General features: G+C 38.8%; 1 protein-coding gene across 2 annotated transcripts in view; it reads left to right on the forward strand.

The window, feature by feature from the left end:
- The first annotated feature begins 878 nt into the window (after positions 1-878).
- tbc1d12a (TBC1 domain family, member 12a) overlaps positions 879-20035 on the forward strand; it is a 37507-nt gene continuing 18350 nt past the window's right edge. The window contains exons 1-3 of one of the 2 annotated variants that reach the window (XM_033980051.2): positions 879-1421; positions 2873-3745; positions 16928-17057. In XM_033980051.2, the coding sequence (XP_033835942.1) occupies positions 1186-1421; positions 2873-3745; positions 16928-17057 (1239 nt within the window). In that variant the 5' untranslated portion in view covers positions 879-1185. The remainder of the gene's footprint in view (positions 1422-2872; positions 3746-16927; positions 17058-20035) is intronic. The other variant, XM_033980052.2, reaches the window with a different exon arrangement.

The following is a 20035-nucleotide window of genomic DNA, read 5'->3' on the forward strand; positions in this document are numbered from 1 at the left end:
TTCATTATTGTACTCTTTAATTGCTTAATCACACCTTATTTATGAATACCTTTCACTTTTTAGACTAAGTTTTTGTATACTTACAGGGAATGTCTTCTTGAACCTATTACAGGGTAATTAACATATGTCATTCAGTGGAGACCTTCCTGTAATACTGCCTGCACTACTGCACATCACCATTTGGGACAACATCCTGTTTTTTATTAAAAGGCCAGCACACTTGGCCAAACTAAAATAGAAAATAGGCAGAATAGACTGGTCAGAAAATTAGCTGCTCAGTTTCCCCAAGCCACTCCATAAGAGAATGTACCAACACTGGAAAATGAAGACAAAGCTGCAGAACTGAAGAAGCAGCTTGGATGAGCAGCAAAACGTCTTCACTTGTCCTCCTTGTTGACAGATTTAACTTTGGCTTTGGCTAAAATAATTACATTTTTCTAAACATTTTACCAAAAAAAAAAAATAAAAATAAAAAATAGCAAGCTAAAAAAAATAAAAATAAATACATTTTAATCATGGATGTCCTAATGTGATGCACGTTTCATACTCTAATGGTACAAAAGCTATGCCAGAGGTTTAAGAGATGATTTATCATTTCATACATTTTTAATTTTTCCCCCATATAACACGAACCTCATTGAAAACCACCCTACTCTACCGAACTCGTAGTTTCATTTAATAATATCATACTTATTATTCAGATTAGTATTTGCATTTAGCATAATGAGGTCTCTAGGGGCACAAACCAGAGTTGTATTAATGCAGTATTACCGTATGGCGGCACTGTGCTCTCGTCAGCGGACCACAACAACAGCACGAGAGCGCGCACGAGGGGGGCGCGGTGACGTCATTGTTAGTTTTTTTTTTTTTTTTCAAGATGGCGCTGGACTGTGGCAACCGGGACGCCGCGGCTGCTCCGAGCTAAACGGCCACCGGGATTTAACTGCGTTTGATCGGTGCGGAAACCTCTCACACCTTGCAAGGCGGGAGAGCAGCATTTTAACGGCACGAATAAATAAACATGCTATCCCCGAAGAGTGTCAGCTAACGCCAAGAGGAGCCCGTGCTAAAATGGTAGCCCCTTCGCCCCAAAACAACAAAACCTCCGGAGCTCGGCCGAAGAACGAGTCGCAGCCGGATTCGAGGCCCGCGGTCGAGGCTCGTTCGGCGGATTGAAGCGTGGACATGGAAACGGGGGTCGGAGGAGGACCGGTTAGCGTGGATTTGAACGAGAATGAGGAGGCGATAAGCGGCGGGGACGGTGGGAAGGCTTTGAAGACGTACCGAGCCGGTGTCAGCAGCTGCAGCAGCGACGGGGGTCAGGAACCTGGGAAGGGTCAGCTTTGTGTGACCGCTGGGGACCGGGCGGATGTAAACACTGCGCCCGCACTGCTCCAGGGCGGGTCGGGCTGGGAACAAAGGTATGGGAAATACAAGGAAAGCGAGACAGGAATAGATTATCTATTTCAAATAACAAATATGTCTGAATCTTGAGTTTTAGTAACTAGTGAGCAGACACAGAAATAACCTGCTGAATATAGCACACAGTGGAAAGTAGAAGTGAAACTGTATAGTTAAAAATAACAAACAAAATTCTGTTCTTCACCTATTTGTCAAATATATCACACCATAGCCTCCTTACAAAATTACAAGGCTCAAGTGAATCCTGCTATTTCTATTGTAACGACGCTTTTGCTTAAAGCCACGATACGTAACTTTTTAGCCAAAGCATAAACTCAAATAAAAGCATTTTTGTTTGATATATATATATATATATATATATATATATATATATATATATATATATATATATATATATATATATATATATATATATAAATATATAAATTTTGGTTGTGTCTGAAAAAGTCAGAAAAACATGCATCCTTTTTATGAGCAGGCTTGCATCTCCACAAACCTGACTCCTATTTGGCCTGGAGGAGGACCCCCTTCTGCTTGATTCCATGGAAATGTTGTTCCTTTGGCTATAAACTTCCACCATAATAAACTTGTCTATTTCCATTAACAGTGTTCAAAGTATGGTTTTCTATTTCCATGGTAACGTGCCACCTTCAGACAGTTACACACTGTGCTTTTAAAATGGGTAGAATTAAGCAGTGCAAATAATGGAGTGGACCTTCTCAAATAAGCCATAATAAATCATAATGATGGCTGAATCTGTTTAAATATGTAATACCTCAACTTAAATGTGATTTGAATTGAATTGAAAAAAAAAATATTGTGAATTCAATAGGACTGTAATCCTTTAGTCGTTTAGTTGATAAATTGGTTGATGGTGTCTTAGTTGACCAAAATTTTATGGGACAACAGCAGAAAGGACAAGTGAGTGAGTTCAGATATAGTATTATCTAGATATAGTATTTTTTGGCATTTATATCTATAAAGGCTGACTCATGATTCACAAGTGTAATCTGTCTTTATATAAATTATTTTTTCTGCATAAATAGCTGCTTTTGCATGAACTTTTGTTCAGGTGTAGTCTTGTGAGAGCAGTTTGGGTCAGCTACATAGTAACAGTGAAAGTAATAGTGAAAACATTTGCCCTTTTTGCTTGACTAATTGATCGGCAGGACATGTCTTTAGTTGACTACAGCCCTAGAGCTCAAACACAACTGCATTTTTTTCCATAAAATTGCGGTTAAATGGTTCTCAAGATTGTTCACCTCTTTCTATTATTCGATTTGCAGACAAGACAATATGCAAGGATCAAATATAGCCTCTAGCCTTTGTTTCTTGTGGCCATCTTGTATTTAGTCATTCTGTACCTAAATACTCAGAATCACTGAAAATTGGCGTAATTGGCTTAATCTGTAATTTACATTCCACACTGTGTGCTTCTCCCCCTCTTTAGAAACGACGTCATGTTGGATCTGGACAAGTGTCTCGCTATCCAGCTAACAGACAGCTGTGTCATTTCTGGGATCTGCCCTGACCACAGCAGCCTCAATGGATTTCTTGAGTCACCCGGTCAAGAGGAGGTTGAAGAGAGGGATGAAGGGAGAGGAGGAGGAGAGGTGGAAGTAGAAGAAGAGATCAGGTTAGGCTTGGACGCTTTATGCTCGGCTAAGACATCCAACCTCGATTTGGATGATATTATTGGGGAGATCTGGGACCCGCATGTGGATACGCCATTCCCAGATGCGTTTCACGAATTGCCAAATGGTGATGTCGGAAACCAGTGCTCACCTGTTGCGGGCGAATGCACACTGTCTGCTTGGAAATCCTGTGATGACGTGAAATTAGCCAATGGCGGTTTGCACATTTTACAAATGTCGGATAGCATTGATACCGATTTGAATCAAAGCAGGGACTTCGCTACAATGACTGAGGATGCATTGAATTCTGATTGCTATAACAGTTCAATAACAAGTGCCATACTTTCTTGCCCAATTCCTGAGCCAGATGTGAACCATGACAGCGCGTTATCTGAAGAAGACGAGGATATCAGTGAGCTCAGTTTACCCGTGAGACCGCAGACTTTAAGAACTAACCTAAACCTGACAGTGTCTCTGAGCTGCGACGCCACGCCCCTCTCCCCAGACGAGGAAGAGGCGGGGTTTTACTATGGAGAGGAGGGCTACGGCAGTGAGGACTTCAGGAGCGCTCTGGAGGCCGGACGCAGGCAGAGCGCGCCCGACAAACTGCCAGATCTGATCGGGCAGAGCGATGGACACGACCCCAAGCTCATGCCAAAGAGGTTCGGCATTGCGGATTTCTTCACCAGGTAAGACGGGGGAATGTCTGAATTGCACATTCTATATTACACAAAATGGTCCAAATGATTCTAGTGAAGGTATATGGAGTTATGGATTACTTCCCAGCAGCTGTATTACCACATGACATCACAAGGGACTGAGTGTTTTCTGTTTGAGAGAAGAACTCAGCCTAAACATGCAGGGTTTGTGTGTTAAACATGTGTGAACGAAACAAACACATCTCCAGGTATAATTGTGTTAACATGGATACAAATATATTGTAATATTGGACCTTTAAAAGATTCAGTTTTGTACGACCCCTTATAGAGAAATGTGACCATTGTCCTCCATCTGAAATTTGACATCAAATTATACATAGAGATCAGTTACACTTTAAGTTCACCACTCAATATGTATGCTTGTTTATAAGATACGCACAGGACAAAGAATTTAACATAAAAACACATTTTGGTAGTGCAGTGGTTTAAACTTCTGCATGTTATCAGTTGACACCGGTAAGAAAGTTGTTATTGTTGCATGTGCTGGTTTTTCTCTGAATCCTACAGGTGTATTGGCCCTCAGCTGTTGGTTGTTGCTGGACAGAGTAGATGTGGGTGGAGTTGTTGTGGTACACGGGCTCGATTATTATCAGTCACACAATACAAACATTTATTTTCAGAATTGATACTATGGTCGTCAAAGTATCGGAAACAAGATACTAATTGATACTAAAACTAGTATCCAAATTTGGACAATCATTTGAACAGTTATTGATACTAAAAAAGTCACATTCACAGGACAGAAATGAACCTTTACCGAATAGCTTTAGAATGATCTTGAGCTGTATCAGAACAAGTATAAGACACATAGACTAGTGTACACCATGGACCATTATGAACCTACTGGACGACTGAGGGATTACACAGATAAAAGGACACATGGGAATATACAAGAAAGTACAACCATTTAATGCTGAAAATCACATTCTTTTGTCTAAAAGAGTGTTTTTATTATCATGATGGTATCAAAATCAGTATTGAGCACTGAGTCTATTCCATTGTATTGAAATTGAGTTTGAAATTTTAGTGTCATGACAACTCTAGTGTGGTTGAAGTGCTTACGCTGAGCCTTGACCCAAGCCTGAACCAGCTCTTGGTGCAGCTGTAGGCTTTATCATGGGCTTATGGAGGAATTTGAGACACACATTTGAGCTCGTAAAACCCGCCTTCTACCAGATTCTTATCATTGGACATAACACAAGGTGGATGTTATTCAGGTTACTCTTGGGTTAGAATGAGTCTCAGAACAAAAGTGTCACTCGAAAATAAGATTGTCAAGGTGATTCAGTTAATCCGTAAGCAGGTCACAATCTAATCATGAGAGCTAAAAAAATATTGTGAGAATTTTAGAAACAAAACAGACATTGAGGCATGTAACAAAATACGAAAACGATAATATTGAAACTATTTTATGCCACTGACACAATAAAGCAAAATAATCCTTGTAAATCTGTTTTTAAATAGGCAGTATCATTAAAGGCCTGAGCTGCAACAAATAAAAAGCAGAATAAAGCTATAGAAGCCACTTATTCATCCTTTTACAGTTCAAATCTCCCCATTTTTGCAAAGCAATTATAAATATTGAGCCCCAAAATGTATTGTTCCACATTTCATATACATAACGACAAGTCGGTATAGTGATTATCATGACAGGCCTAGGCACTTGTTCATTTATGTGTCACCAATTATGAATAACCCTGATGTTTCTACTCATGAAAATCTTTTAACTAAAAATTATATAGTGTAAAACCTACTGGATGGAGATAAACCGATATATCTGTTGGCTGATATATCAGACCAATATTTGCCCTTTTTAGCACATCTGCTATCGGCCTTAAATCTCCAGTACAGGCCGATATTTTGTTTTGGCCAACCTGCTGCCCAAAGAGTACTCACAAAGGTTTATTTTAACACTATACTATGAAGAGGTAACTACACAAAACATAACTATACAGCTCTCTTACAGGTTTGTAGTAAAAAAAAAAAAAAAGCTTGGGGAGTTTTTAGTAAATTTTAATTACATTATGTGGGGAAAATAATCTAAATCTGCCCTATATATCGGCCCAAAAATGTCTGCAGAGCTTATTGGCCATCGGTTGCTCTGGATTCTAAACAATCTTATCGGCATCAGCCATGAAAAAACTCATATCAATCGATTTCTACTACTGGGTAATAAAAACCTTCAAGATACAGGTTCAACTTAAGTTACAATAAAGGTTTGCTACTTTGGGGTGCAGGAAGGACAAGATTAAAAAAAAGTTTAAAGGCATGTTCCCTGCCTTTATATTGACAGAGACAGGAATACACTACTGGTTCATATTCTCTCATACTTTTCCTGCCTAATCCAGGCCGCCATTCCCAGTGATCCGGTCTGCTATGCCGTAGTCGGCTCCATTCATAGGCTGCTAAACACGACAGAGACAGACGTAGAAACTGTCAGAGCTCAAGAGTAAGTTAGATTGTTTTCTAGATATTCTATATATTCCTACTTAGTGGCACTTTGTAAGTAAACCAAATGCAATGCAAATCTACTAATTTAAATAAATCTGTTCGCATCATTAGTTTGAAGGATACATTGGTGTGCATGGAGCATATAAAACAGTGAGATGATGAAAGGTTTGCTCCAGGGACTGTTCTGGTTTTGGCTGCTACAGCTTTTATTCAGAAGCACACCACAGATAACTGTATTAGGTCAGAACTTCAGAAATCATTGCTGCAAATAATGAAGCCTTAATATGTAATTAAACAGTAAAATCATTGAATTTAAATATTAATTCATATTAAATTGTTCAATATAACAGTACAATTCTTGCTAATTATAAATCTATATAATGCATATCGTTATATTTTATGTGGGTAGAACCCCTCTGACAAACCAATAAACATACAACGTACCATAGACTTTATAAAGAAGTGGACTAAGTGAGTGTGACGTCACCCACAGCGTTCGACTCCAGTCACATGAAGCTCATCGAGGCTAGAGCAGTCATAGGGGCGAATTTGGAGCCAAGTTCCACATTTTTAATCACAAGTATCATAGCAACAAAAGAGCCAATGCGGAGCGATGCTGTTGAAGGTAACGCCCCTTCTCACCTGCTCCGCTAGTTTAGCAGGGAGCGGGTGCTTAACAACGCTGTCAGTCAAATCTGTTGCTAATGCTAGCGGGAGCAAGCTCACGGAAAGAAGGTGCCTGCTTTCTCTGGTATTAATGTTCATGTCTTGATTTACAGACACTATAGCGAAATAAAAATACTATGATCATGTAGACCAGGTAAATATGTTAAGACAAGGCTCAGTGCAGCAGTTACAGAGAGAGGGTCAACGTTTTTTCAGTGTCAATTGAATTGGAGCCAGAGTCGATTCAGTCAGAAGCGCACCCATGATCAGCGGCTAGCGCATTAGTTATATCCATTTATATATACAGTCTATGTTTAATACATGATCATGAGAAGTTAAGAGGCAAATATAAGTGATTTAAACCCAATCTAAAAAGTAGCATACTCTTTTTTTTCTTGGTCTCGTCTCAGAGCAATAGCAATAGTGTGGTAAAAAAAAAAAAATCAAATAATTGTGATGTTTCTGCTCATAATAATCACAGAACTAAAATGATTACTATGAAGTGAGGTTTAACATTTTAAATCAAAGGGTTGCTTCTAAATGTGTTATCGTGACATTTATAATCATGATGGATCATAAAATCCATTTGGGTAATTGGCTTCTTTGTCAGCTCTCTCTATTGACTGAAGTATTGACAAACTGTAGACAAACAGTCAGACGGTCTGCTGCATTCAAACAGGAAAAGATTCACAGTTGAAGATTGTGAAAGGCAAGGCAAGTTTATTTGTATAGCACAATTGGTACACAGTGTAATTCAAAGTGCTTTACAGAATAAGAAAGACATTAAAATGACAATACAAATAAATCAAAACATACAAAATCATCTTAAAATTAACACTGAAAGAGAAGAGGCTGAGTAAAATCCTTTCAGTCATATGCACAGCTAAACAGAACTGTTTTGAGCCTGGATTTAAACATTGTCAAAGTAGAGGCCTGTCTCGCATCTTCAGGAAGATTGTCCCAGGTTTTAGCTGCATAAAACTCAAACGCTGATTCCCCATGTTTCATCCTGACTCTGGGCACCAGCAGGAGGCCAAGACTGAACGAGGACTAAGCGAGGACTGAGCGTCAACTGAGTGAGGACTGAACCAGAGACTACATCAGGACTACAGCAGGAGGTCGGTCCCTGAAGTCCTCAGAGTGGGAGATGGTTCATGTGGCTCTAACATGTGAGAGATGTACTTTGGTGCTGGTCCATGGAGAGACTTGTACCTAAGCAGAGCTGCTTTAAAGTCTATTCTCTGAGCCACAGGAGCCAGAGACCTGAGCACAGGACACATGAGTGAAGTACTTCCTGGTTCTACTCAGGACCAGGCCTGTCACGATAACACATTTTAAAGTTCGATATATTGCTGGAAAATATAGGTGATAAACAATAATACTGAAACTAATTTATGTCACTGACACAAAAACCAGATTTAAGTTATACAAAATTAAGAACTGCAAGTTACAGGTCTAGTCAGAACCTGAGCAGCAGCGTTCTGGATGTACTGCAGTCTTAAAATTTAGATATTCAACACGATGCTCAGTTGCTATTCCACTCCATATTTCACTCTTGTCTGTTCAAATCATCAGACTGCAGAGAAACTACTTTTTCTGCTCTCTGAACACAGGCAGACTTTACAAGCCGGGGGAGTTCCTGTCTCATATAAAAGAATGTGAGATTTATTCCACTCAAACACTCTTTCTCACTTTATATCCTGCGCTGTGGCTTGATCTTTCATCTTCATCATTTGTCAGATTAAAGACAAAAGAGAAATGACAATATTTAGCTGTTGCTGTGTTTTCTTAAGGTGATTTGTAACCCAGCTGCAGGTCGGGTGAGAGACCGTAAAGAAGCTTTAAGAGCCTTTTAACATGAGAGGAATGTGCTAATGTGTGTGTGCGTGTCTCACAAACAGCCAATCAAGACGTCATCAGAGAAAACACGTGTGAACTGTAGGGTTTAAATGGAATCATTGTGTAGCATTTTTTCATTACAGAAGCTAAAACCAACCTGTTGTATATGTAAAAGATGAGTGCCAAGGTTAAGAAGTAATGGATTAAATGTGATCAAATATACATCTTCACATTCAGTTGAAAGAGGAGTTAGCCAAAATGTTATTGTCCAACGGCTATTTTTGTGGCGTATTGCGTTGGATGAAGCATGGACCTTGTCACTAAAAATGACAAATGAGATTCAACTTTTGAGGATTTTTTTTTTTGGATGAAATGCAACAGAATTTACAACAAGAATATTGACTACTGCCACAATATGAAATGACAGAAAGCTGCTGTGTGTCCAACTGTTCTGGCCCCAGACTTACCTCCACTAGTGTGACCTGAGGACATGGAGCTGATCAATAATGCAGGTTGGCTCCATGTCTGCAATGTATACCAATTACTTAAATAGAAGCTGGCTATGGTTTAAAGCTGTTAAACATGCACATCACATTTGAGACACAATGTTACAAGTTCCTATATTACATAAAATGGATCTTGTGAGCTTTAAGCCTCCTCATAAACATACCTAGAGTTTTGTTTTGTTTCGTTCACATGTTTGATCTATTATTATTAATTTGTCTACACCTCCAAAGCTCAAAATGCTCCGTTCTACCTTGTGATGTCATGAAGTGGTAGTTTTCAAGTTAATAACTACCTTTTACCTTTTGCTCAGTAGAGATTGGCAATTCCAGCGCTGAAATTATCCAAATGATTCTAGTGATGGTGTAAATATGGAGTTTGCAAACATAACATAGTGGAGCACTTCCTGTATGACATGGCAAGGTGTTTTCAGTTTTAGAGAAGAACTCAGCCTAAATATGCAGGGTTTGTGTGTTAAACATGTGTGAATGAAACAAAACACAACTCCAGATCTGAAACCACATTATAACATCCATCAGAAAATAGCCTAATATGAGCCCTTTAACTAGTTGTTTCTATTCGAGGGTTCTTTTTTGGCTCTCGGGTTTCTTGGGTCAGGCCGAAAACCCCTGTGCTTTCTGTTCCTGCTCTGCACCATGATTAACGTGCAATGCCACTTTCTGTTCCTGAAAAAACAGGATTTTCCCAAACTCAGCATTTCTCTTCATGTTTAAAGGCCTATATTGGGCTATTTTCTGATCTTTCTTTTAATGTTGTTTCCTCATCACAAACAGACCTGGAGTTGTGTTCTGTTTCATTCACACATGTTTAACACAAAAGCTGCATGTTTGTTGAGGTAAAGACATTGTAACATGGCTTAAAGCTCACACGACTCCATTTTGTGTAATATAGGACCTTTAAATGACCCAGTTTGCGCCTTAGAGCTGGTGGCAGTGTGACCCATATAAGCCCTCTCAGCACAGTCTCGGCTGGTAGGGATTTCTTCTTTCCTTCAGTAAATACCTGCAACAAGCCGCACGCTATAAGTGCTGTATTGTCAGTTCTATAGGGAGCGCCCATAGCAGAGTTGACCTGTGAAATGTAGATCTTAGTCAGCGATTCCCTCTGCCAAGTAAAATGACTGCTCCACTGGCTTTCGACACTCGTGCTTTGCTAGGAGTGCCTTTGCTATCCTTCATCTTTTTTTAATTTAGGGTTTATTGTTTGTAAGAGTTTTGTTTTGATGATTACCTTATCTCCCCTGCAGTAATTCTGTTTGAATGCATGCTAGGAAAAAACATACTTCTGGCTTTCCAAAATTTTAAAGATGTAAGCATGTGGTTGAAATTTCCCTATACACATAAACACAACTGGAGACTCTTTATGTACACAGAGAATAACTGCATGTAAACAGCACTCTCTGATAACACAAGTAGAGGATAAGCTTGTCAAAAGTATCAAAAATCAGATACTAATTGATACAAAAACTAGTAGTGAAACTAGATACTCAATTGAGCAGGTATCAATACTAAAAAAGTCCCTTTCACAGAACAGAAATGAACATTTCCTGAATACTTTTAGAATGATCTTGAGTATAAGACACATAGACTAGTATACATCCATGGACTGAGGGATTACACAGATATAAGACCACATGCTAATATAAAATAGAAAGGACTACCATTTAATGTTGAAAATCACATTTTGGCTAAATAGTATTTAAGTATCATGGTGGTGTCAGAATCAAGCTCTGAACCTGCTCTATTCAGTCTCTAGATTTTTTTTTGTCAAGTACAATAACTCTCAATGCATGCACAAGCAAAGAATCGCCAGCATCACTACCACGTTAGCCTGCTGTAAATAAAAGCACTGCACGTATATCCTCTGAACTATAAAAACCTTTTAAAAGTCCTAAATTCCATGGTTCATGTGACAGTCACATAAGATTAAAGATGAGATTAATGTGCAGAACAGTGACTGTACTTCTTTATGCTCAGCTCCTCACTGCTCAGCTGAGAGGTGAGTTATAGAGGTATTGGGTCTTGGTATTGGCAGCACATTGACGTGTATGAGTACCTGGTATCAGTGCATCCCTAGTATGGGTATAAAATCTGTTCCTTAGTATGGGAATGTAGTTTGAAATATTAGTATTGTGACAACACTAGTCTAATCTAATAAACACAACTGGAGTCTCCTTATGTACTCAGAGAATAGCTCCATGTAAACAGCGCACTCTGATAACACAAGCAGAGGCGTTCAACTGCACTGGATAAGAAATGTCTTTTATTCTGATTACAAAACAAAGCTGGAAGCCCAGTGTTGCACAGCCAGTCGGCTCTCAGCCCAAATGAATAGGACACATGGCTAATTATTCAGTAAAACAGCACTTTTAATTTTGTGTTGAGGCTGATTTTGGTGTTAACAGGAGCAGAACCAGAGGAGCAGACAGGAGCAGACAGGAGCAGACAGGAGCAGACAGGAGCAGAACCAGAGGAGCAGACAGGAGCAGACAGGAGCAGACAGGAGCAGAACCAGAGGAGCAGAACCAGAGGAGCAGACAGGAGCAGAACCAGAGGAGCAGACAGGAGCAGAACCAGAGGAGCAGACAGGAGCAGACAGGAGCAGACAGGAGCAGACAGGAGCAGACAGGAGCAGACAGGGGCAGACAGGGGCAGACAGGGGCAGACAGGGGCAGACAGGGGCAGACAGGGGCAGACAGGGGCAGACAGGGGCAGACAGGAGCAGACATTCCAGTACATCACATGTGGAAAACTCCAAGTTCACTAAACGACCAAATTCAAACTGTTTTGGCCCCAAAACCTGTCAGAACACTCTTGTCCCAGTCAAAGAACTGAATAGGTGCAAACGGGGGGCTAGTTTAGATCTGTAGAAACTCATTCTGAAATGTGATTGTTGTATTTGTTTTTCAGTTCATATTTCACTCTTTTTGTTAATCGCACTTAAAACGACTCTAATTGCTATGCTTGTCAGAAAAATCACATTTAGATATTATTCAAATGGTTCAACCCTAGTCTCCAGTTCATTGTTTTCTAGTTGAATAACAATAGCAAAGCTATGCCAGTGTTTTTTTTTTTTTTTTTTAGTTGACTTAGGAACAGTATTCTACAATAACAGTGTTTATCAGACACCCATCACATTTGAGCACTTTTTAAAATCTCTACTAACCACTAAGTTTGTGTCCTGTTTTGGTTTGGGCCCGAGCAGCTGGTGTGCACGTCAGCGCGTCTCAGAGGAGTCCCAGACAGAGCTGGAGGAACGCACAGCAGAGAGAGAAGAGAACCTCCCCTTTCTCACTGTCTCTCTCTCTCTCACTGTCTCTCTCTCTCTCACACACACACAGACACGCACACCCCCCCCCACACACACACACATACACACACACACGCACACACATACACAGAGACACAGACACAACCCAAGCTGGAGGGCTGCCACATAGACAGACTGAACAGAGCATCAGACACAGGGAGAGCCAGGAATGTGCCTCCTAAAAATGCACTATCCCTAACTATAAGACTTATATATAGGGACAAAAGAAAAGTAGAAATTAAAAAAGTAGAAAGAGATAAAGCTTTGTATTAGTTTTACCCTAACCCTAACCTAGAACCAATATCTCTCCTATGACTTTTGTCTTGTTAATGTAGTGCACTGTCCCTGTACAAATAAAAGCATAGTATATTAAAATGAATATCCAAACTAGATAGTCATTTCAGCAGGTATTGAGACTAAAAAAAGGTATTGAGACTAAAAAAAGTTATTGAGACTAAAAATCCACAAGGCAGAAATTAAACTTCCCTGAATAGCTTTAAAATGATCTTAAGCTGTATCAGAACAAGTATAAGACACATACACTAGTGTGGACCACTATGGAACATACCTGGACGACTGAGGGATCACACAGACATAAGGCCACATGGGAATATTAAAGAAAGTACTGTTTATTTTGGTCAACCAGCCACCTACACACAAACCTTTATTTGAAGACTTTAATGCGAAAAGACAACTGTTAACGTGACTACACAGCTCTGTTAAATCAGACCTATTTTGCAAAATCATCATTTCAGAACCTTTAAAAATGCTGTAGTTGTTTTCCCTTCTCATTTACCCTTTGACAATGTTTTTGGAGTAATTTGTGCATGTATGAGCAATCTTTAATCACTTATTTTCAAGATGCTGTATTGCACATCAACCCCCGTTTTTACCGGTACACGCCCACTGTGATGTACTTCATTTTGATTAGTAATACATGCGGGATTTGGCAGTGTCGCCATCATTTTGGTACAAATGAAAAAAAAAAATCTGCTTCTGACTAGTGTGAGGTGCAGCTATCCACCAGAGGGGCCGATGGCTACATGACTGTTGTTTGGGATGACGTTCACAGCAACATCTGTTCGCACTGGGCACCGCAGTTTTCTAATATGGAAGTCAGTGGACTTAAGTCATTTTAGATCAATATTGTAATTTAAATGTGAAAATTATAACATAATGAGCCACAGGTGTCATAAATTATAACTATAGAGCAGCACAGTAGGTCTTATTTACATTAACACCTTTACATTATTTCATTAAAATAATCATAATTGGCCTTATATATCAGCTCAAAAATATCGGCAGAGCTGATCAGCCATGGGTTTCTCTGGATTCTAAGGAACTGACATTGATGGATTTCCCAAATTTTCCACGATTGATTTGGATTCCTCATTGTTTTACATTTGTCCAACCTGTTTCTAAATCCACTTACTAATCTCATCATGATCACAGCGTATTGTCCTATATTATCATTTTTGTTTTAGTTTTGATGGCCACAGTTGTGCAGTGGACAATTGCCTTCAGCAGAAGTATTTCATTACTGGTCATTACTCTGGCACTGAACACTGTACTGAAGGCCGGCTGAGGGCCCAAGGCTACTGCACTGGAGAGTACTTTGAATCATGCTAAAAACAATGGCTGCTTGCAGCCAGCCTCTGTAGTGAAGGCAGTTTGAGAGCTGAAATGATCTGAACAAGGCCTTGTGAAGGTGCATGGATTATTAAACACAGAGTAGTGTCACTAAGGGCCTCTTCATGATCAGGGGGAGGAAGCCTTGACTTCTGGTGAAGGAGCCTATAGGAACAGTTCCTCAAACGTGTGACTGAAACAAAACACAGCTTGAGTTGGACTGAAAACAGCATGGCTTATAGTTGGGCTGTTCAAGTAATCAAGTTTTAATTGAAATTCTGTCATTTCTAATGCTCTATGAGATGTGTGGCTCTTTTTAAAGCAGCAATATGTAACTTTTCAGAGGTGGCAGGAATCCATAGAAATAGTAAGTTAAAACCATACTTCAGAATTTTCTCAATGTTCAAAGTCAAAGAAAACATTTCCATGGAAACAAGCAGGAGGAGGACTATTTTGACTGTATATGTCAGATGGAACAATCCTTTTTGGGGATATTTATATTTATTGTAGTACGTTATTTTATTGTGGTATTGTTTTTTTGAGCTGTAGATGTTTGAATAAATAACTAATATGACTTATTGTAAATATAAACTCCTTAAATGTCTCATTATTCTATTTATTGCAGTTTTATAACAGTATCATACATATAGAATCATTTTTGAAGGATAATTCAACTTTAGTGTTACTGTATCAGTGTCACAATTAGTTTCAATACTATCGTTTATCTTCTATATTTTCTTCTTTTTCCTAGTACCAGTGTATGTAGACATAACATAAAGCTATGTAACCGCAGCTGACATATTTAGTCACAGATTCCAACCTCCAGTCTTGCTTTGGGTTTCCTCTGCCTTTTGGAAAGCTGTCAGCACTGGCATTTTTGTGGAGTAAACCTCGTGCTGAAAACATCCCGCACGTCTCTACGGAGCTTGAAAGGCCTTTCCCACACGGTTTGTTGTTGGTGCTGTGAAGAAACCCTCCGGAGACAGCAGGGATAATATTTGCTTTGGTGTCTGCTGTAGCCACGGTTAGCTTAGCGTGTGTCTTCAGGGCTACACTTCCCTTTCACAACTCACACAGCTCTCACTTCTTTCACTTCTCTCAAGCTCACAGCCAACTTTCTCCCACCAAACGTTTGTAAAAGTGTTGATCTAGCTACTTTGTCACACTCCTTTGAATGTGGTTTTAAAGAAGAACTATTCTGCAAAATTGACTTTTCAGAGCTTTTAACCATGTTATAGTTACTTCCCCTCACCAGTTACTAAAACAAAATTGTATTTGGAGTGATTCATGCATGTTTGAGCAATCTTTGATTGCTTATTTTCAAGACAACATATTGCCGATCAACCCGTTTTCATCTCTTGGTACATGCCCACTGCTCTATACTTACTTTGTTCTACAATTTTATTTCCTTAATTGGTGATATGTGTAGGATTCGGCAGCGTCACATAGTTATTTTGTTACAAATGGCAAAAGACGAAATTTAAATCTGTCAACTGGACAAATTTTTGTAGGAGTGAAGACGTTTCGCTGCTCATCCAAGCTGCTTCTTCAGTTCTCAGACAGATTTATATTTTGTCTTTTGCTATAGATCAGACCTGGACGACTGAGGGATTACACAGACTTTGGTACAAATGAAAAAAAAAGCTATTCACCAGTGTGATGTGCGGTCATCCATAGGAGTCAACAGCTGCACGGCTCTTTGTTGTGATGTTTACAGCGGCATCAGCTCCTATTGGGCACCTCAGTTTTCTAATGTGGAAGTCAGCTGACCTGTTTCTTTTATTAAGTCATTTTAGATGAATATTGTGATTTCAAATGTCTAAATTATAACATAATGATGCCCAAACTAGGGACCAATATTAGAATCTACCATCTTTTTTTTTTTTTTTTGTTTAAATGCCAATATTTTTTTAATCCTTCATAAAATTTTGAATCAATAGAAATTAAGACCATATGTGGCCATCTCTAGGAGACCCAATCTCAACTGTCACTCTAACACGACTCCCATGTTTATACGTGCTTTAATAAAATATCCCCTCTTCTCCACCACCACCAACATTACCATCTTGAAGGATTAAATTTCACACACACACTGCAGCTAGCTCCTACATAATTGTGTATTCGTTAATAATACAAAATTTTAATACTGACTTGAGGTGTTGAATGTATGGGGCTAGTTGGTCTAACCACTATGAAACCTACTTGAACAACTGAGGCATTACACAGATATAAGCACACATGGGAATATAAAAGAAAGTACAGCCATTTAATGTGGAAAATCACATTCTATTATCTAAAGAAAGCTATTGAAATTGGTATTGAGTATCGAATCTATTCTTTAGTAGCGAAATTGAGTTTGAAATTTTATTAGTTAGATAAGTCCAATCTGAAGTGTAATATCTATCAGAAAAATCACAATTAGATCCAAAAGTCCTTCTTCAGTGTCGTGTCCTGTGCTCCTGATAGTGGAGAATTTGTTTGTGTACAGTTGTGTGGCTTCCTGTGTGGACCTCACTTCCTGTAGTGATCTTATCAACACCACCATTGTATCTATGTGGATGATTACATGGGCTGATTCAGACTTGATTTACATGTCAGTTGAACATAAGGACATAAGACAGCTAAATGCAATTCCAGCGAGGTTTCTTTCTGTATATAAGACGATCACACTTTTGTACTAGCATGGGTTTATGTATTGTGCATTATTCATTATTTATTTTTTATTTTTTTCAGGAGCCTGTTTTCTAGGAAGCCCAAAGAGCCCAAGGCGGCGTCCCACAATGCAACAGGCTGGAGACTGTTCGGCAAGACACCAGTGAAAGAAACTGATCCCACCAAACATGCAGACGACGTCTCTCCTCAGGTCAGTATCACAATATTTGAAAGAAATGAAATCTTTTTTCCTCATAAACGTCACATTATTCACAGTGAGCTGTGCAAAGTGCCTTGGTGTAGGAAACACAATGGGGCAGCACAATAAACTGCAACTGAATTGAAATTGCTTTTTGAATGTGCGATTATCAATATGCAAAGACTGCAGTTTTTAGGTTATATTATCAACAACAAACAACAAAATTGTGTTTGTGGGAGGTAAAAAAAAAATGCTTATCCTTCAGTTTTAAAACCTCAATTCATATTTCAGCTGTCTCTCAAATGTTAATGGCAGCCAGTAGCTCAGTTGGTAGTGAATGTTTGTCCACTGATCCAAAGGTTGTTGTTCAGAGTGCACTATGAATCTGAACATTCTACAGACAAAACTTGTCTGAAAATCTGAATGTAGCTTTTTTCCCTACAATTGTGCAGTTGTAGAAGTTGTCCTGTCCTTGTTTTGAAGGAGGCACAAATTGTAACATGTTGGGGAAATCTTGAGTACTTTGGCTGCCACGTTGTTTAGCCTTTTCAATATAATTATGCCTTGTTGTTTATTACACTAAATATTTACCTTAGCTTAATTTGTGGGGAGCCTTTTCTTATTTTTTGTAGTTTGTAACATTTAAGCTGTTGGCATCGTTGTCGATACTAAAACATTTGATTATACTATTTACAGTTTGGTTCATTTAGACATTTGAGGTTTACTGGGATTATGTTGCATTCAGGATAGAGTCAATAGCATGAAGTTGTTTCAATATTATCATTCATCTCTATATTTATTATATTGTATTGCAAAATGTGTTATTGTTATGAGAAGCACTGACAAGAAGGACTGATAAAAATGGACAATATTTAAATTTACCCCAGGAAAAAAACACACAAAAAAGGTCCATTTATAGCACACAAAAGACATTTATGCAGGCTTGGGTTCTACTCAAGTGTGTCTGTCCGACTTGTGTTTTCATCCTATGCACATATTAGATACTTTAGCCCAAACATTCTAATATCACAAACAGCTTTAGCCTCTGTTTCTTTTGCAAACAGAGAAACCGTTGGAGCACCAGCCAACAGCTCCACATGGAATAATAAACCGGCTCATGTGTGTGGACAGATGCACAGCAGCTGCTCCTTTTTTCTATTAAAATGTTTACATCATCCAACGATTTATCCAATACGCTTAAAATTCAAGATCTACTCAAAGGGAGGAGGGAGCGTTGAAAGGTTCACAAATTAGAATGCTTACATGTTACCTAGCAACTGTACGCACTATAAAGATCTATTGAACAGGCTAACTTGAATACATTTCGCTAACATTGCTAATAAATACATGGAAAGGCTAATGCTACTTGTTTTGTACTTTGGTCTGCCTGTAAATCTTCTGGATGTTTCTCAGGAGTAATGCAGACAGCAGATAAGCCTGATTTATTTCAGCTGTTTGGAACCATATATACGCTTTTACTTTTCATAAACAAGCAACTGTTCTCAAATACGAGTTAATCAAACGTAGCTTTTACTGCTAATAATTGTAATACTGATATATTCTTAACTACAAAAACATCGGACATGATGGTCAAGGTTTTGATTGGATAATTGTCTTGAGAACCAAAACTCTAAATTATAACAAAGCAGAATGAGCCTCACATGAGTCTCTGATCTGAATGGTCACTACCTAAACCCCAGCTCCTTCAGCCAATCATGACTCAGTGCTAGTGCAGCCTTTGCAACTCAGTGAGTGAATTCTGGAGGTTCTGAGCTTTCACATGAGGCCTGTCCATAAACTGAGGATGTGAAAAAACTTGTATGTGTCTCTGCCTGAAGGTTAAGGCTCTGGAAATGCAGGTTCAGATGTGATTGTAGTAATGTTTGAAACTGTAAGAGAGCACAGGCTACATACAGCTCCTTTGAATAGGCTACTGTTACTCAAGGACTTAATAGGCAAAAAAACAAAATAAATTCAGATGCATACTATCTATCAAGCAGCTGTCACTGTATCGACTTATCGTTCAATATATGAAAGCTGGAACAATATATTTTGGACCTTTAGTATTCATCCTGGGTACTTTTTTCTTTGCAAAAATTGGGAGATATGGAGTATTTTTGTTGTAGCAAGATAAGATTTGAGCTGTAGAGGGGTGAATAAGTCCCTTTTATGGCTAATTATTGGTACATTCTGCTGTTTATTTGTTGCAACTAATGTCTTTTAATGAAACTGTCTATTTTAAAATGGTTTACTGGGACTATCTTGCTGTATTAGTAACAAAAAGTAGTTTCCGTATTGTCGTTTATCGCAGTATTTCTCTGAAGCTATAAATGGTGCTTCAAAATTTGTTATGACAGGTCTAGTTTTTGTGATAATGATAACGTATAGTTGAAACCAAAAGTTTACATACACTACATAACAACACACACATGATTTTTTCTCATTGTCTGACATGAAATCAGACTAAACTTTTCCTGTTTTAGTCAATTAGGATTACCAGAATTATTTGTTTGCCAAAAGCCAAAATCATGAGAGAAGGATATTTAAAAACTCTTTTTGTTGACTTTCTTGAGTGTTAGAAGTTTATGTACATTTCATTAGTATTTGGTACCATTGTCAAGTTTGTAGGCTGCCTTGCTCGCACATCCTTTTTCAGGTCTACCCACACATTTTCAATAAGATTAAGATCAGGGCTTTGTGATGGCCACTCCAAAACATTGACTTTGTTATCCTTAAGCCACTTTGTAACCAGTTCGGCATATACTTCAGGTCATTGTCCATTTGGAAGACCCATTTGCGCCAAAGCTTTACTTTCTTGGCTGATGTCTCGAGATGTTGCTTCAGTATTTCCACATAATGTTCTTTCCTCATAGTCCCATCTATTTTGTGAAGTGCACTAGTCCCTTCTGCAGCAAAACAACCCCACACCATGATGCTGCCAGCCCCGTATTTCACAGTTGGGATGGTGTTCTCAGGCTTGCAAACTTCTC

The sequence above is a fragment of the Periophthalmus magnuspinnatus genome, chromosome 15 (assembly GCF_009829125.3).
Source record: "Periophthalmus magnuspinnatus isolate fPerMag1 chromosome 15, fPerMag1.2.pri, whole genome shotgun sequence".
Taxonomy (NCBI): Eukaryota; Metazoa; Chordata; class Actinopteri; order Gobiiformes; family Gobiidae; genus Periophthalmus; species Periophthalmus magnuspinnatus.